We start from the raw sequence: 23,125 nt of genomic DNA on the forward strand, positions 1-23,125 counted from the left end.
AGATGGTCAAGCTCCTACTATCTGTGTGCAATTGGACTTCATGAGATGCCACCATAAGATATATAGCAGTGAACCGGTCCACACCCTTAGTTACAGACATTTATTTTAGGTAGAGGAAATTGATCCACCACAACATTCTTATTATAATCTCTTCAGTCCACATAGAATCTGAGTTTCCCATTAGCCTTTTTCATAATTACCATTGGTGACACCCACTCCGATGACCCCTCAACTCTAAGATTCTTGAAGCACACAGTTTCTCTAATTTACATTCCACTTGCTCTCTCAGGGTCCAAGGTATTTTTCTTGCTTTGTGTAAACGCAGTTCTGCATTGGACGTTAAGACTATTTTGTTTTGGAACCCCTTAAGTTGTGCTTGAGTTCCTGAAATTATTCTGGATAGGTTTTTAAAATATTCTGTTCATACTCATCATTCATTTGAAGCGATAACACAGGCTCCGGACTGTTAAGGTCTAGAGTAATTCCTAACTCTCCTTAGTCACACCATTCTAACTTCAAGGGTGCTGTGACTAAGACATATAGTTTACATTACTCTTCTCTTCCTTGAACTCGCAAAGCAACCTTCTTACCCCCATCATATCAATATTTTCCCCTGTAAACGTTTTAGGTTTGAACTCAGCAGGTTCTAATACATCATCAATAATACATGCATTTTTTTTTCTTTCCATACTTTGTCATTGACAATTGAATAGCGTGACCTTGAGTCAGCTACAATGGAAATGTCCACACCTCCAATGTTAAGTGCTTTCCCTTTAATACTATGTACACACATATTCACATCAATCTCCTCTCTGATATCTGATTCTGTGTCAGAGACATGGCTAAGTAATTTCACTGACTTTTCCTTCTCCTTTCTACATACTTTGTAAAAATGTCCTATTAACCCATACCCTGAGCATCTTTGTGAATATGCAGGACATTTCTTGTCATTTGCTAAATGATCCATATTGACACCTGTAACTCCTCCCCCTAAATATTCCTTGGTTTGAACCTTTCTTGTATCTTCCCACAGTGATCTGTGATTCTTTTTTTTAGTTATCTTTTTGGTTGGTAGATGGTGTTTCCTTTGCCTGATTTTTTCAGCCACAAGTCCTTTATCTTTGGCTCTGTTCTCCTCTACCTTATTTCTGTCTTCTGCTATCATGGCTTTAGCACACCGTTCGGTCATTTATGCCTTTTTCACAATGTTGACAACTTCTTGCAGTAAATGCTTCTGCTTTTGCCCATAACCTCTCCTGAACATTTTGGTCAGTTGCATGCATCACTACTTCATTAGAAACTAACTCATCATGAAGATCGCCAAATGTACATGTTAATGCTAAATTGTTTGGTCATTCAACATAGGCTTCAATGTTTTCATCTTTTACCTGTTTCCCATGGAAAATATTGAAGCGGTCTACTGCTACACATACTGCTGGGTTATACTATGCATCTATCTCCGCAAAAGCATTAGTGAATACATCCTAGTGTCTGGGCTTTTTTGTATACAGTTACAAACTTTCAACCCACCATGATCCAAACAATGCAACAGAATTGTCTTTTTTTCTGCTGTGAAGTCTTCATCTTCCTACTGCCTGGAAATATGGTTCATAAAGAACTCTTTCCATACACTCTGCTTTAATAATGGCTTCCACTTTACCTGTAAAAATGTTTGTGATGGAGTGAGATTCCATATGTATCCAGTAGCCATATTCACAGAATATATATATATATATATATATATATATATATATATATATATCCACTTAAAAAAACAAAAAGGTTACAGGGATGTTATAGTTAGGGACATATTTTAAACATACCAAACCATAGAAATTCACCAGTTAGAGTTAGCTCAATTAATCAAGTAATTATAACTCATGCCCTAAGGTAACTATAAACCGCCCTCACCATGAACAGTTTTTTGTCAAATATTTTACTGCATGGCAACAGTGTAAGTTATAGTTACCTTAGGGCACGGGTTATAGTTATCTGAGAGAACTCTACCTACAACTGGTGAATTTTTGTGGTTTGGTACATTTAAAATATGAGCCTAACTGTAATGCCCCTGTAATCTTTGTTTTTTAAGTGAATTTCTTTGTTTTTTTAAATTCTATTTCCTAACTATAACATCCCTGTGACCTTTGTTTTTTTCAGTGAATTTCTATTTTTTTTTATGTATAAGAATTTTCCTTACTATACTTTAATCTAACCACCACCATGCATGGCCTTTGGCCATGTGTGCCAGCAGTTGGCCACACCCCCTATAAGCACCCAACCTTGCACCGCACACGTCCTTTGCCTGTGCGTGTCTGGGGTTGCCCGCAAGGCCTGGCCTGCAGTCAGTCCCTACAGCCAACCACTGTAACCAGCCAACCCTACTCTGCACACTGCCTTTTGGCCATGCGTGGCAGGAGCTGGCCGCAGCCCGTCTCTCTGGGTATAGGTGTGAGGGGGTGTAGCTGAGGGTGAGAGTGGCTGTGAGATTCTCTGTCTGGGTGTGAGAGTGGATGCATCAGTGTCTCAGTGGGTACATGAGTCCCTGTATAGGTCTGTGAGTGGGTGCATGAGTGTGTCAGTGGGTCTTAGAGTGGGTGTGTGAGTCTGGGTGGGTCTGTGAGTGGGTGCATGAGTGTCTGAGTAGGTCTGTGAGTGGATGTGAGTATTTGAGTGGGACTATGAGTGGGTGGGTAAGGGTCTGAGCGAATGTGTGAGTGGATGAAAGAGATTGAAAGAGAGAAAGAAAGAGAGAAAAAGAGAGTGAGAAGGGGAGAGATAGAGATAGAGAGTTTGTTAGGCTTTGATGTATGATATATTTAGAATGGTATATTTCTGCAGAAATTTAAAATAAAAATGTATTTCTCAATTTAAAACAGTAAGTTCACCTTTCATTATGAGCCTTAAATATTTGCAGTAGAAAGAAATTGAAAGAGGGAAATGACTGCAGCTGGAGTCGAACCCTGACCATAACCCACACCCTAAAAGTGAAGGTCTGTCATCTTCAATGTTACGCTACAATTTTCCCAAAATCTATTTTCTCTGCCCTTCATAGGCTATCTGGGACCACAGGGGGAACCTCAAGGACTACCCGTGGTTCTGCCCCATTTTTAAACATTTTTGGTGGCCCTTTATTGACTATTTTGGACCGCAAGGCCTCCCCGCGGTCCACTAGCTCAAGCAAGCAAGGAGCTGGTTGCGGAAACAATATTTTCATCTGTCTTCCCTGCACGCACGTCTGTGGAGGAAAAGTCTGCTTTCTGACAGTGGGACCTGTTTGACAAGTCCCGCTGTCAGAAAGAGGACTTTATTTGCATGACTTGGCTGCAGCTGTCAAAGCTACAGCCAAACCACAGCAAACTGCTATGTCCTGGGGTTAGCACCCTGGGACAAAGCAGGAGCCGGCCCGGGCCATGGTGGTCTCCTGGGCCATCAGTGGCTCCTCGAGGGTGGTACATGTGGCCCCCCCTCCTACGTGGAAGAAGCCCCCGGGAGGTAGTAGTCCCAGGGCCTACGGTCTGGAACAGACCTCCTTCATTCTTTTTATTGTAGCCCCAGGGAGGTGGTGGTCCCGGGGTCAGTGGGAGGGGGCACACAGCCCCCCCACATATTCGTTATAAGCTCCGGGGAAGTAGGCAGCAGGGTGGCGCATGGCCCCCCCACATAATATTCCTATACACCCCTGGGAAGGTGGTGGTCCCCGGGGCAGCGGATTAAAATCATTAAAATCTAAATGCCCCCGGGACCTGGCCTGCCGGGGACTTTTCAATAATGAAGCACAGCAGCACACACTTCTTTTTTTTTTTTTTAAATGCCACAGATTCACAACCCCGTTGGAATTCTGGGGCACAAATGTAAAAAAAATGCTTTTTAGCCCTGGGGGTTCCCTCTGGGACCCCAGCACCAGAGCTAAGGGATCAGGCTGGGTCTACCCTGGCCCATTTTCCTTATGTTTAATCTTTTTTGTGGGACTCGGCTTCAGCCGAGTCCCAATATGGCTGACAACACTTCCTTGTTGTACTATTGTCAGCCAATCAGATCTCAGCACAAGATTTGGAGGGGTTGTGAATCCTTTCCGTCCCTATATATACAAATTTAAATTTCCTTTAATTTCTCTAAAACCTCTGAATGGATTTACACCAAATAACAGAAAGGCCTCTTCCTGGACCAAGAGCTACCTTTCTTCCAAATTTGGTGTAATTCTGTCCAGTGGTTTCGGCGCTATCGCTGTTCAGAATCCCCATGGAAAAATACATTGTTAAAACATGTTTTGGGCCCTCCCCCCTTTTTCTTTACCCTTGCTTGACGGATCACCCAGAAATATTTCAAACAGCAACTGAATTGATGTCTGTTGCTATTTGGAAAATTTCGTCAAGATTCATCAAACAACGCCAAAGTTATTAGCAAAACAATAAACACTTTTTCTATAGAAACTATGGGGGTTATTCTAACTTTGGAGGAGGTGTTAATCCGTCCCAAAAGTGACGGAAAAGTGACGGATTTACCACCAGCCGTATTACGAGTCCATTATATCCTATGGAACTCGTAATACGGCTGGTGGTATATCCGTCACTTTACCGTCACTTTTGGGCCGGATTAACACTCCTCCAAAGTTAGAATAACCCCCTATGTCCTAACTCCAACTACCTAGTGGTGAAATTCAACACTTATAGTTAGAGTTACCTCAAGTAACTATAACTCATGCCCTAATGTAACAAATACCTTGCACCCCCACCCGGAGGTGGTCGTACCCCCGTGTGCAAGGGGGCCAAAGGCCCCCTTTTTAAAAAAATAGATTTAACCTGGCTGGTGGTGGTCCCCAGGGCAGAGGCTGTCCCCAGAGGAATTATTTATGGCCCTGGGAACTGGGCCAACCGGCGGCCTATAAAAAAAACCTGTGCTTGTGTTTTTGGTTAATGTTTTGCTGCAAATATGTGAATCTCGAAAATTGCGGCAAAAAAAGTTTTTTGACTTTTTTTGTTTTTGTTCTGGGGGGTGGCTGTGGGACCCCCCTCCAGTGCTAAGGGGTCAGGATGTCCTTCCACTGGCCCCTTTTATGTTTACTTTTTTTCGGGACTCGGATCAAGTGGAGTCCCAGGAAGGTTACCAACACTTCCTGGTTTGAAGTATTGGCAGCCAAATAGAGCTGTGCATTTCCCAGCACAAGCTTGTCTTTGTTTGTGAATACTGCGGGTCAGAGATATACAGATTTCCCTAAATTTCTCAAACACTACTGAACAAAATTACTCCAAATAAGTGAAAGCGTAATCTGCTTACCAGCAGCTAGCTTTCTGCCAAATTTGTTGTAATTGCGTCCAGTGGTTCGGCCTGTAGTTGTGCCTAAAGAATCCTGTGATAGTTAACGTGGGAAACATAATGTTTTTTTAGCCCCCTTTTTCTCAGCCCCCGCTTGACAGATCACTCCCAAACATTTCATGTGCAACAAGAGTTACACCACCACTTTTTTTGGAAAATGTTGTGAAGATTCATCAAACGGTGCCAAAGATATGGGCAAGTCAAAAAACACTTTTCCTATAGAAACATGGTCCTAACTATAACTACCTACTGGCTCAACATATCAATGTCTCAACAAAAGTTGTGGAATCTGCTGTTTAGTGTTGGTTATCAAAGAGCCCACCCTATTGTCACAGATGTATGCCTTCAATCAAAGCAATAGAGAAATAAAAACATCAAAAAATGCGATATCTGCATTTCATTCCATAAATATTGATGTCTCAGGAGAACATGGGGTTGCTCAGTAGCTCCAGATTTGCTCAGTAGCTCCTATAAACTTCCAGTCAGGAGCTATAAAACTGGCCAATCGGAGTCCAGATTAGTGTATGCAATCACGCACTTCAACATAGCTTGCACTCATGTGTGAAGTAATTCATGTCCCGACTGTGAGGCAGGCAGAGTAGTGCATGCAAAGCAACAGTCTTGCATCACGGGTACGATGCAGGCAGAGCAGTGCACGTGAGGAAAACAGTCTTTTCCAACTGTACGTTTTTTCCAGATATATTTGCGTGCTTCACCACAGCTCAATGGCCATCATTGGTATATGATGTACTCACGATCCAGGTGAACTTCAGTTAACTTACAAGCCATTGAGACACCGAGTCTCTGTCGAGCATTTCTGTCAAGTGTAATGCATATACCACTTCCAGAAATCCACAGCTTAAACACACGTGGATTTAAGTGCTGAGTCATCGCCAAATCTGTACAAAAGGGTCCGTACTCTAATTCTTCTTTACACTTTATTTATGATATCCTAGCACTTAAGTACATGTGAAGAGTGGAGAAACAAGCAGCTGCCTTTGTATATCTCCTCACCTAGAATTCCCTGTGCTATGTTCCATATGACATCATACAGGAGGTTGTATGGTGCCCTACTTTGCACAAACTGCTCTATGCCAGTATGCACAAATACCACACTAAAGGCTTTTTCTCCAAAGTCAGGGAGATTTTTGCCTAGCATATTAAGATGTCATCTTGAAATGGCAAGGAATACCCTACAATAGAATTTCAGTATACAAGGTCATTAGATACATTTATTGATATGTCATTCAACAATCTATATGAGATGTGTTCAGCAAAAAATGTCTCCATACACAGTCTCTCCCATCAAAATTCCATCCCCTACAACGTGTGTAAAAGGGGGTGAATGCTCACCTACTCATTGCCAATTTAGCCAGATCCTGGATAAAATATGAATACGCTTATTGTATAGCTAATTAAATCTATTAAATTTAAGTATACAAATTCAATATTTAAAATATCAAAGTGAGTAAAAAAGAAGACATACTAATAAAAATATAACATTAAATCTAGCTTGTTTGGTTGATAGGAGAGTTGTTATTCGTCTTTAACACTTTAGTGACCTTGTTGAAACACTTGACAAACCTTGGCTTTACCCTGGGGGAGTGAGGTGATGAGTCAGGCATCAATAGCAATATATATTGAACTGATATTAGTAACAAGAGTATAAGCTCTTAGTAAATTATAATGTTTGTCCAATAAATGGACAGAGACACAGAATAAGAGATACATTTCCCCTCCAGGCCCCAAAGAGCTAGCAATCACCAGAAATCCTTTTGTATTCAGACCATCCTTCCATAAGTGGAATTCCATAACTGGATTCAACTGAATATAAGGAATGTATGCTGACTACCTTTTATAAGTGGCAGAAAGAAATAGGTCTGTGATTTCAGGTCAGTGATAACTGGGAACTGTTTATGCCAATATATTTGAAAGCAATTTGGAATGTCACTTTAGAGACAGGGAAGGGCAACCCAGAAGCTATAATTTATCATCCCCTAGGTAGCTGCTTTTACTGTGTCTTCCAGGGTACACATAGCTCCATGACAGTATTGTACTAAGCTTGCCATTGCTGCTAGTTCTTGTTTGGTCAAACTAAATTCTAATCTAAGCCAATAGTGTCTTATCAACAAAATAGAGTGGAAAGATATCTAAACAGGATACATTGGGCAAGGTCCAGCCAGTTAACAAATTTGCCTGGAAAATGCTCAGGCGCATAGGTTAAAGCCAGTAGAGATTTCACATGAATGATTGAATTATTCATTACACTTTCGGCAAAGTAACTGGGTAGTTGACGGTAAATTCTGCATATACTGAAAATGTTAGCAAATGTTGTATGTTTCAGTTAGAATGATGGTATGTAATACTGACTTGTTTTAACCCCTTTATTAATGTAAATCACTTAACTAAACCTGGCTACCGACACCTAACACAGAGGTATTCAGTTGGCACCAAGACAATTTCACTACTGAAAATTGTATAAATAATTTTTATTTAGTGATGTATTCTTTATATATTCATGTACTTGTTACTTTGTTTCCCTATTGTTCAAATGTTAGTTCATATATGTATTCATTCAGCCAGTCAGTAATTCATTCAATCAAATCCAGTAATTTCGATTCCAGCAGACTGTTAAACATTTCACAATTATCCAGTTCCATGGCAATACTATCACTATGAAACATGCTAAACCGATGCACCAAGTGCCTACTAGATATGTTGCATATTTAGATTTACTCATCTGTCATGAAAAGATATTAATTAAACCACAGTTTATGATAAGAACTAAGGGTCTGGTATGACAACCAAAAATATGGATTAATTGAAGTAACTAAAAGTCTAACAAGAAACCATACTAGCCTACTATTAAGCCTTTTACAGGGGTCAGAATGTATTATGAAAATCCTGTACGTCATGCAGGACCAGCCTGTCCATTATGCCTCCAAGGCATTTTCCTTGTGGGCTGAAAGCTAGGTGGTTGCCTTAACCCATAAATGAAAGCACCCTCTGCCCAATTCTAGTTGTGATCACCAGTGAGGTACCTGGTTTGAATTTTTTTGCCAGGGCTAATTTAGAGTTCCAGAGCATCCCAATGTACAATGTCAAATATATTATATAATAGGAAATTTATTTTTCATGTAAGTACTGTAAAATGTGAAGAATGAGATGTGTAACATGCTTGTTTGTAGATGGATGATGACAGATTGGACGCCATGTTCTAAAACTTGTGGAAAAGGAATCCAAAGCCGACAAGTGGCCTGCACGCAACAGCTTAGGAACACAACAATGATTCGAGCTCGTGAAAGGGATTGTCATGGACCCAAGCCTGCCTCTACACAACGTTGTGAAGGACAGGAATGTATGACAGTATGGGAAGCTGGAGTGTGGTCTGAGGTGATGTATATATCATACTGCCTTACCATTTTCTCCCAAATATAAAACTATTGCAAGTCTGTTTGTTCAACCCATTGTTAGGTCCCAAAGAAGTAAGCACACAGAGAAAGGTTCTTCTGCCAGCACCAAGTGTTTCTTCACATTCCACATTAAAATGCTGTAGAGGCCAGAACTGGTTTATTTTGCATTAAAACAATGTTTAAAATATCAGAACATAACACAGTAAGGTATCTTTAGTTCTGTATGATCATAGGAAACAATTCTGAATATTGGTTTGTCTTTACTTTTGTTGCCATCACAAAGTAATTATGAGAGTTTGTAAACCTGGATGTTACTGTTATTATACCAAACAATCTGCACAACTGAGCTAAACTTAGTTGTCAACAAAGTGTCATCTGATTCCACAAACGTCCTGATTCACACAATGACGCTTTGTGGATTTTAGTGGTGAATGTAGGTCTTAGGAACTGATTTAGATCTTGGTGGATGGAATACTCCATCACAAATGTGACGGATATCCAGTCCACCACATTATAATCACCATAGAATATAATGGGATCGTAATACAGCGGACTGGATATTTGTTGCGTTGGTGACAGAGTATTCCCCTACGCCCAGCTCTAAATCAGGCCCTTAGTTCACGAAATGTGTGCTTCTTGTAGAAGACTCTAGTTTGGCTATTGGGCAATGAGAAAACACCCACAAAGTGATTGTCTTAGGGGTATTAAGCAATATGCCTCATTGAATTTCCAAACCTCTCTGCTCACGTAACTCTGATTGTGAAAAGCTTAGGTTATTTTGCCGTTATATTTGAAAATAGCCCTCAAAAGTCAGTAGAATAAAAGGTATAATTGCACATCAATCCCTAATCCTGCAAACATAATTCTTTTTTTTCTAACTGCCATACAGTGAGGTATGTATATTCTAATAAAAAGATATGTATATCGCCATCAGGGTGACAATCTCCCTATGGTAAAGTATAAGTAAAAGTAAAAAAAGTGTATTAAACTTGAAAAACATTAGTAAAAATATTTGCTTGTTAAATATTCATGTCAAATAATGCTATATATTTATTTGAAATCCAGAACAAAATAAACAAACCTACAATACTCTTACTAACATTTTTAATTAATTTAAATATATTAAATTACATGAAAAACAATTAAGATTTATTAACAAAACATGCCCCACCTAAAGTAAAAAGTGTATATTTATTTGTATGTAGTAGAATTACACAGTTATATATAGAAATAATTTACAGTAATTAAAATATTATTTTATGTTGATTACATATATTTTACATTAATGTTATCATAGAATTTTATTTATGTTTTGTGTAAGATTTTAACATTAAATTAATTTTTGATATACATTTAAAAAGTTGAAATAGGTCAATTTGATTTCAGAATATTAACTATAGGATTCTATTTTAGGTCCCCGTCTCCATTTTTTCTATGGGAGCGTGTTGTAATATCATTGGCTGGCAAGTCTGTTGCTGGACATACTACAGATCCTTTTTGGCAGTAGAAGCTTACACTCATAAATTTGCCTCAACACATATGTCTACACTTTTGAGTACCTTAACACTTGAAAATGTTATGTAGCCATAACTAGTAAAGTTACTCAAATGTGTAGGAGAATACTTACAAGTTTGTAAATAGCTCCTTAAGTGTTTTCATAAACATTCCCAATTATATTTCTCGCCCAAATGTACACTAAATGTTAACACAAAATAAAATTGGGACTCAAGTGTGCAAATTGAAAAAGGTTCTTGCATCTGGTACCTAACATTCGACCAGATGTAAAACTACATGTTGTTCTTACAGGACCAAGAGACCAAGACACAATCATTACCTCAAGATGTAGCTGCAATTTTACACAATAATCCTTAATTTATCTATGTCTGTTTTTGAGAACAGCTTTATATACTGGGATAACTGACAGACTATCGGAACCAAAAATATTGTGTTGACAGAACATTGTGTCAAAAATATTGAGCATCAAAATATCGAGAAGGTAAGAGCAAACAGGTAATAGCTTTAGTATTCTTAACTCCACATCAACATAGCTTGAAGATTTATATGTATATTTTGTCAAGGTACATATATGTGGAGATATGTATAGTAAAAAGCTGCTTACCTATAGAAACTTACCTTCACGATTTTTGTGTGCAGATATCCTTGACAACATACTTAGTCCCAGATATTTTTGATTCCGATATTCTGTCTAAATACTGCAAAGGAAACCTTGCAGACGAAATGTTTTCATTTTATACAACTAAATTAAAAGCGAAATTGAAAGAGAAACTATATATCCATATGTGTATGTTATCTTGTTTCTTAGAACCAGGAAACTAATTATCCAGTGTATGGAAAACATGCATAGTACTTGATATAGTCAAAAGTGGCCTGTTGAAGGCTTGTAGCTTCTGCACATCAGTGAGTCCTATCAAGGATTTGCATTACATCATCTTAGGCAATGGACAGAGATCTGCGTGTAACTGAAGGACTTCATACGGGACCTGGTCCATAAATAATGGCAACGTGTTAAACACAAATTGATTGTTTGTAAAGAATTCAGAATATCCACTGTGACGCCCGAGTGGAGGAGGAGGCACTTTATTCTTGTGAATAGAAGGGAATTACGATGTCTGGTCCTAGTTGCAAAGCATTTTTCTTCAGTGTCAAGGTTAGGCACTGAGACACTTTCTTTTTTGTGACGTATATTCCTTCTTCCAAAGTCTTTTAAATCATGTCTCAAAACTTTATTCTGAATCTTAAATAATTCGCTCAAACAATGCATTACACTTGTCATTGAGCATGTACCATGAGGTAGTATATCTCTTAGAAACAGAATTACATTAGTGAAGTGAACTCTGAGCAGAGCATAGGTAGGAAGATCAGTAAATTTGACTTACAATAGGTTTGCATTTTTTATATTATAATTCACCTTGTCTGCTGTGTATATTGTGATTGAAATATCAGAAAACAAACAAGATATTTTGAAAGCTTAGGCAAGGTCAGTATACATGTGGTAATTCTAATGTTTAGCAATTTATTTATTTATTTTTTCTATTAGCCTGAGGCATCAGAGTGGTATCCACCAAAATAAATGATGACCTTCCCACAAAGAACACCAGTCATTATCTCTACAAATCAGAAAATAACTAAAGTGCAAAGAGAAATGTGGCAATAGAACTACAGAAATAATTGGAGCCCAATGTATAGAGAATGTGTACATTGGAATCCTACCAAAAAGATGGACTTAATTATGCCTTCCCCCACCCTTAACTACATATGTTTATGTTATTGTGGAGAGTTAGTAATACTCTTGTTTTTGTGTTTAGTGCTCTTTGAAATGTGGCAAGGGGGTACGGCACCGCACAGTCAAATGTACCAATCCGAGGAAGAAGTGTGTTTTGTCCACAAGGCCAAAAGAGATGGAAGACTGTGAAGATTATTCCAAGTGTTTCATCTGGAGAATGGGAGACTGGTCTAAGGTAATGTTCAGCAGACTTTGATAAGTAATATTATTTGATTTTGTACTGTGAGAGTTAATATGTAGTACAGTTCCACGTGGACTTTGTTGCTTTTTGTGTGCTAACTGGAGATGAAACTTACCCACAGTGGCGGCTGCCACTAAAGGGGGATGGCCGGGTGAGAGAATAACAAAAAAGAAAAAACCCACTTACCAGCTCTGTTAGAAATGGGGTCCTTGGTTGGCAGTCAGGTTACCCCCTGTCCAAACAACGACCCTCATTCTAGTCAGGGTAAGTCACACACAATCCAAATTATCATGTGCCCACCCTCTGGTAGCTTGGCACTGAGCAGTTAGGCTTAACTTAGAAGGCAATGTGTAAAGTATTTGTGCATTAAATCATACAGTACCACCATATAGCACGACAAAAATACACCACACAGTGTTTAGAAAAATATATAATACTTATCTGATAAGATGCAGGTCAAAACGATTAAAATGCAATAAGTATATGTTGAGATATCACTGAAAAGTGATATAAACTGTCTTAAGTCTTTCTAAAGCAAACAAAGTCTCTTTCAAGCAAAAAGTACCTGGTTCACATGAAAAATCTCCACAAAGGACCGCAGAGGAGGAGATGCGTGGAAACCAAAGGGCGTGCGTCAATTTCTGGGGCTGCATACAGTGATGCGTCGTTTAGTTTTCATGCAGGGATGGCTGTGCATCAATTTCCGACACTCGTCGTGGATCCTTTTTGGGCTGTGGGGTTTTTAGATGCCCCGGGGATGATGCGTGGATTTCCGCCGCTGCTAGGGCAAAGTCACAGGAGCTGCGTCGATCCGTTAGATGTTGCTTCGAATTTTCTACTGCACGGCATGCGCTGCATCAATTTCTCTCTGGAAGTTGGGCTGCGTAGTTCCGGCTCGGCTGTGCATTGATCCGGTGAGGCCGTGCATCGAATTTCCAGTCGCTACGCTGGAGCGTGTAGATCTTCTCGTTGCGAAGTCAGGCTGTGTCATTCCAGTTCGGCGTGTGGTGAATTTTTCACCACGGTGCAGACTGTGCGTCGTTTCTGGCAGGCTGTGTGTCGATTTTTGCTGCACAAGGAGTCCTTCTTGCAGAGATGAAGTCTTTTGGTCCTGAGACTTAAGGGAACAGGAGGCAAGCTCTATCCAAGCCCTTGGAGAGCATTTCTTCACCACAGCCAGAGAGCAGCAAGGCAGCAGGGCAACAGCAAGGCATCAGTCCTTCACAGAAAGCAGACAGGTGAGTCCTTTGAGCAGCCAGGTAGGTCTTCTCTGCAGGATGCAGGTTCTGGTTCAGGTTCTCCTCTCCAGGAAGTGTCTGAGTTGGTAGGGGCAGTGTCCCTGTTTAAATACCTAAATGTGCCTTTGAAGTGGGGGAGACTTCAAAGAGTGGCTTAGAAGTGCACAAGGTCCCCTTTCAGTTCAGTCCTGTCTGCCGGGTTCCAGTAGGGGGTGTGGCAGTCCTTTGTGTGAGGGCAGGCCCTCCACCCTCCCAGCCCAAAAAGACCCATTTAAAATGCAGATGTATGCAAGTAAGGCTGAGAATCCTGTGTTTGGGGTGTGTCTGAGTGAATGCACAATGGAGCTGTCAACTAAGCCCAGCCACACGTGGATTGTAAGGCATAGAAAGATTTAAGTGCAGAGAAATGCTCAATTTCTAAAAGTGCCATTTCTAAAATAGTAATATTAAATCCAACTTCACCAGTCAGAAGGATTTTGTATTACCATTCTGGCCATACTAAATATGACCTTCCTACTCCTTTCATATCAGCAGCTACCACTCAAGCAATGTACGAGGGCAGCCCCAATGTTAGCCTATGAAGGGAGCAGGCCTCACAGCAGTGTAAAACGAACTTAGGAGTTTTACACTACCAGGACATGTAAACTACATAGGTACATGTCCTGCCTTTTGCCTATACAGCAACCTGCCCTATGGGTTACCTAGGGCATACCTTAGGGGTGTCTTATATGTAGACAAAGGGGAGTTTTAGGCTTGGCAAGTACTTTTAAATGCCAAGTCGAGTTGGCAGTGAAACTGCACACACAGGCCTTGCAATAGCAGGCCTGAGACAAGGTTAAGGGGCTACTGAAGTGGGTGGCACAATCAGTGCTGCACGCCCACTAATAGCATTTAATCTACAGGCCGTGGGCACATATAGTGCACTCTACTAGGGACTTATAAGTACATTAAATAGCCGAATTGGGTATGATCCAAAGTTGCCATGTTTAAAGGAAGAGAACATATGCACTTTAGCACTGGTTAGCAATGGTAAAGTGTGCAGAGTCTAAAAACCAGCAAAAACAGTATCTCAAAAGTGGAGGGATACAGGCAAAAAGTTAGGGGTGACCACCCTAAAGCTGTCAGGTCGAACAAGCTCCGAAAGGAGGTGGGTTAATCTACTCTATCTTCGTCTGGAAGCACACAGGCTCCCGGACTCCCATCAGCCAATCACAACACTGCTGTCACCAGCATGACAGCAGCATCGTGATTGGTGGGAATGGCCTGCTTTGGTGCTCACACAGGGAGTAGGACCCTGTGCACGTTGTCCTCCCGGCTGTTCAATACATGGCCGGCAAAGAAAAACATGGCTGGCCATACAGACATGCACACTTATGGTGCACTCACCACTCCTCCTCCAGCCCCTTCCAGCCCTGCTCCGCCATAACCTGGCTCAGCAAAAACTAAAATGATAATAACGCTCTGTTATCATTTTATTTTTTCTTCTACTGCAAACAGTAGGGTGATGCTCCTCCGCCTTAGAGGAGCCTCTGCTGCTTACCCATGCTCATCTCAGTTTATGAGAGTAAATTGTAAGCTGCTAATGAGACAATCTCTTTTAAGGCCAAATGTATGGTTTTGCTCAGTTCCTTTTTGGTCAATTACAGAGGTGACAATTTCTGATTTTTAAACAAGGGTAGGTATCACCTTGAAGAGACATTAACTGCCCACCAAAAGAGTGGATTCACTTTATACTACAGACTCTTTAGGTTAAATACATTGGCCTCTTTCTGGGTTGGCCTGTATTATCGAATCAGGCTCTCATGTTTTAGCGAACAGTTTGAAAGTACAGGTGTTTAAAGTTTGTGTACTTCTATGATTTTTGTATCTATTCATATGTCAGCATGTACTGCCTTGATAAATATGCATGGAGAAAAAAAGAAAAAAAGAGGGAAATCTTGCAACTCGTGTTCTCCCACAGGTTATTCCTCAGTTTCACCTCTGTATTCACTGATACTTCCGGCTGGGGTTAAAACTCAGGTGCGTACCGGGTTCACGCCAGGGGAAAATAACTGAATGATATTTTTATTAAACTTAAAATGAGGCCCTTATGTTTTTTCTTGGAATCTTACTTTAAAAACGTCAGCAACCAGGAGTGAATTTGCCCTAACTGTAACTTGCCAATGCAAAATATGATGTGAAATAGAAGTAGGAAAATTAAGAGTGTGTCGATTAGTCTTTCAATTATGGTCAGTTTCAAAGCTTTCCAGTGTGAAGATTTAAAAAATGAGCATTGAAATTGTAACTCTTCACTGTTTTAATTAGTAAACATACCTCAGACATCAGTTAGAAATAATAAACAACAACCTATTTTCACTCCTGAAGGAAAGAAAATCCCCCGACATAGTGAGATAATTTTCAACAAGCTGCACACATGTGCCCTTCACTTCCCTGCTCCTCGGTAGAAATGAAGACACGCACTTCTCTTCCACCAGTCGCAATGACTTTAGAGAGTCTCTGCATACATATATTCATGGCAACAACTGTGGTATGGAAAGAGTGGTTTATTTGTTGGGATGGTATAGGGCCTGATTTAGATCCTGGTGGAGGGGGTTACTCCATATCAAACGTGACGAATATCCCGCCACCTCATTACAATCCCATTAAAGCCTATGGGGTTCGAACTATGGTGGACAGGATATCTGTCACGTTGTGATAGAGTATTCCCTCCACCAGGATCCAAATCAGGCCTATAGAGCACAATTTAATGAACAAAATGACACCAAAACAACAAAAATCCAATTAGGGGAATGGGAGATATGTATTTTTAGAGTAAAGTAAAAAATAGCGCAAAAAACTGCAAAGCACCATTGGTAGTTAATGATCATGGTAGACCAGCACATAGGCATGATTTGAGGCTGACTGTGATAGAACTGGACCATTAAACTAAACAGGTTTGGCCCAGCCTGAGAATTTTTATTGATACTTAGGCCCATATTTATACTTTTTTAGCGTCATATTTGCGCCACTTTTTGACGCAAAAGCGGTACAAACTCACAAAATACAATTGTATTTTGTAAGTTTGTGCCACTTTTTTGTCAAAAGAAGACGCAAATGCGGCACAAAAAAAATATAAATATGGGTCCTAGGCAATTTTATACTATGTTTGCACCAAATTAGCATCATTTTTTGTTACTCTAATTCGGTGCAAAACTAACTCCATATTTATACTTTGGCGCCAGACCCATCTAGCGCCAAATTTATGGAGTTAAAGTTTGGACGTGGAAACCTACGCTGCTTTAATGAGATGCAAGGTAGGCATTCCCGTGCAAAAAATGACTCTATGGCCTTAAGGCCATGTTTATACTCCCGTGCAAAAGTAGTGCACAGGAGGGAGGAGGGGTCAAAAAATTGTGCAAAGCTTGCTTTGCCCCATTTTTTTATGCCTGGGTCAGGACAGGTGTTAGGGGACCTGTGGGCCTATTTCCATGGTGGAACACCATTGAATAAGCTCACAGGTGCCCACCCCAGGCCCCAGAGACACCTCCACCCAGACCAGAGGGACCACGGAGGATGGGGGAACCCATCCCAGGTAAGTACAGGTAAGTATTTTATTTTATTTTTTAAAGTGCCATAGGGGGCCCTGAAATGGGCCCCCATACATGGCACAAGGTACAATGACCAGGCCCAGGGGACCTTTGTCCCCTGTGCTGGCCATTGGGGTGGTGGGCATGACTCCTGCCTTTTCTAAAGCAGGAGTCATGTTGCATGGTAAGTTTAGTGCCATAAAATGACACTAATCTGGTTAGAGTTATTGTTTTACTCTAACCTGCCTAACGTCATTTTTTATGCAAAACCCCTTCTTCCATACCACCAGCCCCACCCGACTATCGTAATTTTTGTTGACACTAGCCTACTCTTTGCACTGGCTTTCACCATTCCATAAATATGGTGCCCGGCTGGTGCACAGAAATGGTGCAAGCCGGTGCTAAACCTTTTAGTGCAAAACTGCGTTAGTGCAGTTTTGCACCAAAAAGTATAAATCAGGGTCTTAGGGGGTTATTACAACTTTGGAGGAGGTGTTAATCCGTCCCAAAAGTGACGGTAAAGTGACGGATATACCACCAGCCGTATTACGAGTTCCATAGGATATAATGGACTCGTAATACGGCTGGTGGTATATCCGTCACTTTACCATCACTTTTGGGACGGATTAACACCTCCTCCAAAGTTGTAAAAACCCCCTTAGTCTTTTTCTGGAAGTCAAAATCATTCAGTGGTACAAGGCAGCAGGCAGCGTCCAATGAAGTCCCTGCAAAGTTGGATGCACGTTGGGTGAGGTAATGCTGAAGCCCTTGATTTTGATGGTAAAATCTCTAAACTGAAAAAATACTAATTACATGCCCAGGGGAGTCTTCTCATCAGCTGGATACTTTTGGTGCCTTTGCCTGGTCACTATTTTTACCTTTAGACTTATCTCTTTTTAAAGCGCTGTGTCCTTCAGCGGAGCAAGGCTGCATCTGTATCTGACATTGAGTTCCGCAAGGCCAGAAACCTTCTAATCGAAGGTCCACTTAATGTGATTTGCTGCCGAAAAGAAGCTCATATTGGGAATAACCTGATTTCTTATCCCAGGGAGGTCACACCTTGGTTAGATAGGCTGAAGTGGTTTGTTCCAGTCCTTAGGTGGTCTAAAATTCCAAACATTTTCTAAGTCCAAGGTTTTCAGGAGTGGTAGGAGAAGTTCAGCTAGACACAGCCAAGGGTTCCAGGACCTCAGGAACTGCAACTGGGGTCAAGACTCACTCCAGCAGAGGCCACCAGCAGGGTCCAGGTCAAGTCCAGTTGGTGTTAGCCAACTGATAACTTCAGGAAAATGCCCCTTGTAGTTTATGCAAAAAGAACAGGTGATGGACAGAATGCTGAACAATGCAAACATTCACCACCAGTCACAAGGATCTGGGTTTAATCTATTGATTTTTTGCTCATCATGCCACCCCAGTTTGGACCCAGCCATATGCAAATCAGTCTTGACCCTGTTTATCATGGGAGCAGTCCAGTCCAAACTGCCAAGCTAGGTCCTCCCTAGACCGGAAAAATTATCCTAGGACCAGTTTCAGGGTATCACCCTTCATCAGCTAGGCTAGCTTGAATCCAGTGGCGCAGGAAGCACGGGACCCATGTCTGGGCATACCCTTCCCACTTGGGATGACAAATGCAAAAAGAACAGCTGATGGACGGAATGCTGAACAATGCAAACATTCACCACGAGTCACAAAGATCTGGGTTTAATCCATCATGTTTTTGCTCACCACACCACCCCAGTTTGGACCCAGCCATATTCAAATCAATCTTGAACCTGTTTCCCATGGGAACAGTCCAGTCCGAAATGCCAGGCCAGGTCTTTCCTAGACCAGAAACAAGCATCCTAGGACTGGTTTCAGGGTATCACCCTTCATCAGCTAGGCTAGCTTGACCCAGTGACACAGTGAGCACAGGACCCATGTCTGGGCATACCCTTCCCACTTGGGATGACAAATGCAAAAAGAACAGATGATGGTCGGAATGCTGAACAATGCAAACATTCACCACCAATCACAAAGATCTGGGTTTAATCCATCGTTTTCTTGCTCACCACGCCACCCGAATTTGTACCCAGCCATATGCAAATCAGTCTGGACCCTGTTCCTCATGGGAATTTTCCAGGCCGAATTGCCAAGCCAAGTCCTCTCTGGACCCGAAAGAAGCATCTTAGGACCAGTTTCAGGGTATCACCCCTCATCAGCTAAGCTAGCTTGAATCCAGTGGTGCAGTGAGCATGGGACCCACATCTGGGCATACCCTTCCCACTTGTGATGACAAATGCAAAAAGAACAGATGATGGATGGAATGCTGAACAATGCAAACATTCACCACCAGTCACAAAGATCTGTGCTTAATCCATTTTTTTTGCTCACCGCGCCACCCCAGTTTGGACCCAGCCATATGCAAATCAGTCTTGACCCTGTTCCTCATGGGAACAGTCCAGCCTGAACTGCCAAGCCAGGCCCTTCCCGGAAACAAGCATCCTAGGACTGGTTTCAGGGTATCACCCTTCATCAGCTAGGCTAGCTTGAATCCAGTAGTGCAGTGAGCACGGGACCCGCATCTGGGCATACCCTTCCACCTTGGTCCCATCTGTTCTTTTTGCCCTTGTAGTTTATGGCAGCCCTCTAGCCACACACGAAGTCAGCCTTATGACCCATGGAGTCCTCTTATTTGTCATGGGTACAAGGAAGAGTTGGTCAAGTCCTTCAAGTCTCCTCTCGAATCACAGACAGAAGCTTCAGTCCTCTTCTGCTCTTTCACAAGTCCAGAAAGTGTTCTGAAAAGGATGACTTGGGATGCCATATTTATACCTGACAGTAGCTAGTGGGTGGAAGTTACCCCCTCCCAAACCAATAAGCTGAAAGATTCCTGGGGTAACCGTGTCCACTTGTGTAGCAATTCCTGTTTGCCTTACTGCAAACAAATCCCTAGTGCCCCTCACACCTAAACTACAAGAAGGGTAAACTTTTCTTCCCATGTGCCTTCCCTGAGGTTTGGCCTCTTCAAGCCAGTTGTGGTAGAAGACCTCCCCAATGGGTTTGGTGTCTGCGTTACTGAGAGGACAAAAGCTGGGGCATTTCTAAGTGTAACCTGCAATTTGCTTGTGTCAGGGAATGCCTGTTTGATGTAAGTTAACCAACCCCAGCTGATCTTCCTTCCAGGGGAAGAGAAAACACCCCTTCACACAAGCCATTGTCTCTGCTATGGGAGAAATTTTCACACCTCACCAAGGGTGAGCACTCACTGGCCACATCTGGAGAGCAAATGCAAATTAGTCTCCTGGAGCGTCTGCAACTGGCAGAGAAAAGGGTAACTTTCTAAAAGTTACCTTTCCCTCATAGCTATTAAATATCCAAACTCCATTATGGAGATGGGCTTTATTAAATATGAAAAATAATGACTTTATCATTATTTAGCTGGTCTCAATCTAGAGATAGCAGAATTGCTATTTAACGTTGCTTCTCAATTTCTTTCTGCAGGCCAGCCAGCCTTGCTACAGTGAAAATAGCTTTTGGGTGCTAGTCTCTATAAGGACAGCTTTATTTTTCTACATGCCTTACTTTTAAGTACCGTCCATTCTGCCTTGTAAGCTGCACAAACTAAATAAGGGTGAATTATTCATATTTAGAAGGAAAGTTTTCTCTCATCAAAAGCTGTCATTTTGACAGGTGGAGCTGTAGGTTTTAAATTGCAGCTGTCAGGCTACAGTGGTAGGGCTGGAGTCATGTTTGCCTGGTCACACCAGTAGATAGCACAGTGGTGCAGTATTCCACATGTGACATTTACCTTTGTCAGCCTTGGGTGTATTTTGGGCACCATGGACTATGGCCTTTTAGGATAGTTAAACATGCCAGTTAGATGTTAGCCAAATTCAACATGTTTTTGGGGTCGGAGCGCATGCACGGGCCCTGGTTAGCAGGTCTCAGACACAGAGCCAAAAAAAAAAAAAAAAGCAGATAAGAAACCACATTAAATAAGTCTGACTATGCAAATAGAGGCACATTCTGACACCTAGCATTCCACCCACTTGAAATTATTTTAATCTTTAGGTTATTTGAGGGAAAATAAAATAATGGCAATTAACCGAATTACGTTTTAGAGATGATGATTCACAACTGAACACCTATTCTGTCTTATTATTGCTATTTTTGATATGTATGAACAGATGCATTGTTAGAAACACCCAAAGCACAGATGTACATGTGGAAGGGTACACTGGTACTTAAAGCTGGTTTCTACTGTACCATTTACTATTTATTTGAATTCTTAGACATTAAGCAAACACTATTAACTTACTTTCCAAATAAAGTTGAAAGGATATGACAGGTGCATAAGCCTTTGATTCGCATCAATTGATTATTCACAAACTTCCCCAGGAGTATGCTTGGAAATCTGCAGACATCATTGATTTTCATGCACACAAAATTACACTAAATGCACTCCTACTAATTTTCTGCAAAGCAGGCAATCTTCAGAAGTACACATTTGTAAAAAAAAAAGAAAAACAATTATCTATTTGAAGAAACCCTTTCCCTGCACCTATAATAATTGGGGATGTTCCATTTATCTTACCACTGCGGATTCATATGAGGAGCATTTTATGTGTGTTAGACGAGTTGGGTACTAAATGCAAAGTTATTGTGATGAACCACACTGATCAGTTTGTTTGTGTTTCATGCACATAACCTCCCTTGATATTGCACCTTTCTCCTAACCCTTTACGCTGTTCTAAATTCAGTCTGTGGCCGTATAAAATCTCCACAGATGCTTATGCAGTGAATCAGTATCTCGGAATTTGCTAGAGCAGATGGTTTTCTTTTGCGCCCAAGTTAAACTTGGGCACACAGTACCATGTCAACGAGACCAAGAGAGAAAAGACGACTAGCGCTGTGTGAACAATTCAGATGTGTGGGAGCCCTTGAATCGAAATGTTCTGCAGTTTACGCAAACATGATGCGTTTATCTCTCCCTGGGGACACATGTTTCATTTAGAAATGTTCTTGGATTGCCTACCCTGCCTTTGCTTTCTTGTTCTGGCGCTCTTCCATTACCAGCATGAGGTCACAGGCTTTTTGTGAATGTCCCACTCCAAGGAGGAAAGAAATAAAAAAAAACAGAGTGCTCGGTGCATTGTATGCCTTGCTTACTGACGACATGGGCTCATTATGTAAGTTCAGTACAACTCTTTTGATATTTTATTCTCATGTTTTCTTTGCCAAATTCGTGTAGAGCTGCCCTTCGTCTAAGCTATGGGATGATCTCAAGTAAATGTGTGCAGCCCGAGGGAGAGGCGCTTGCGCTGAGAAGCACTTAGAAAATGTGTGGACTGATTATGTGTCACAGCACATGGCCAATGAACGCATTTATTACATTGCACCTACCCTACATGTTGTCATCTTTAGATGGATTAAATAATATTTTATTTAACTTCCACGCCTATTATCTGCTGTGTAGAAAAATGTTACAGCTCTGTAGAGCACACAGGAAGGGGTAAAGAAAAAAAGCCAAAGTGTGAGCCAGCCTACCTTTTCTGCAGGGCATATCTTATGATTCACAAGTAACACGCCTGACCTGTTTTAGCTACTATCACCTCTAAATGAAACAAAAACTGGCAAACGATGACATTGTTGTCATGCTTTCATTTTTCCAGCATAACACTGGAAATATTACAATGCCTCTATTTTGTGGCACGTAGTTGCAGTAGTAAGCTGTCTTTGAAAAAGGTGGGGGCGGGCATGATTCTTGTGAGGAAAGTGGTTTAATGATTGGTTGTGTGACTTCACAGTGTAATAAAAGCGCAATTCCATATCAGGTCCAGTCTGGTTTGTTTGTTAGAAATAGGGTCTTTGGTTGACAGTCAGGTTACCCCCTGTCCAAGCAAGGACCCTCACTCTAGTCAGGGTAAAAGAGAATCACTCTCAGCTAACCCCTGCTTACCCCCTTGGTAGCTTGGCACGAGCAGTAGGCTTAACTTCAGAGTGCTAGGTGTAAACTATTTGTACCAACACACACAGTAACTTAATGAAAACACTACAAAATGACACAACAAAGGTTTAGAAAAATAGAAAATATTTATCTAAACAAAACAAGATCAAAACGACAAAAAATC

At 41.2% G+C, this 23,125-nt stretch overlaps 1 protein-coding gene across 2 annotated transcripts in view; it reads left to right on the top strand.

The window, feature by feature from the left end:
• ADAMTS19 (ADAM metallopeptidase with thrombospondin type 1 motif 19) overlaps positions 1 to 23,125 on the top strand; it is a 1,141,020-nt gene that overhangs the window by 995,708 nt on the left and 122,187 nt on the right. For both annotated transcript variants that reach the window (XM_069227292.1, XM_069227293.1), the window contains 2 exons: positions 8,502 to 8,706; positions 12,053 to 12,205. In XM_069227292.1, coding sequence (XP_069083393.1) covers positions 8,502 to 8,706; positions 12,053 to 12,205 — 358 coding nt within the window. The remainder of the gene's footprint in view (positions 1 to 8,501; positions 8,707 to 12,052; positions 12,206 to 23,125) is intronic.

This window comes from Pleurodeles waltl, chromosome 1_1 (assembly GCF_031143425.1).
Source record: "Pleurodeles waltl isolate 20211129_DDA chromosome 1_1, aPleWal1.hap1.20221129, whole genome shotgun sequence".
Lineage (NCBI taxonomy): Eukaryota > Metazoa > Chordata > Amphibia > Caudata > Salamandridae > Pleurodeles > Pleurodeles waltl.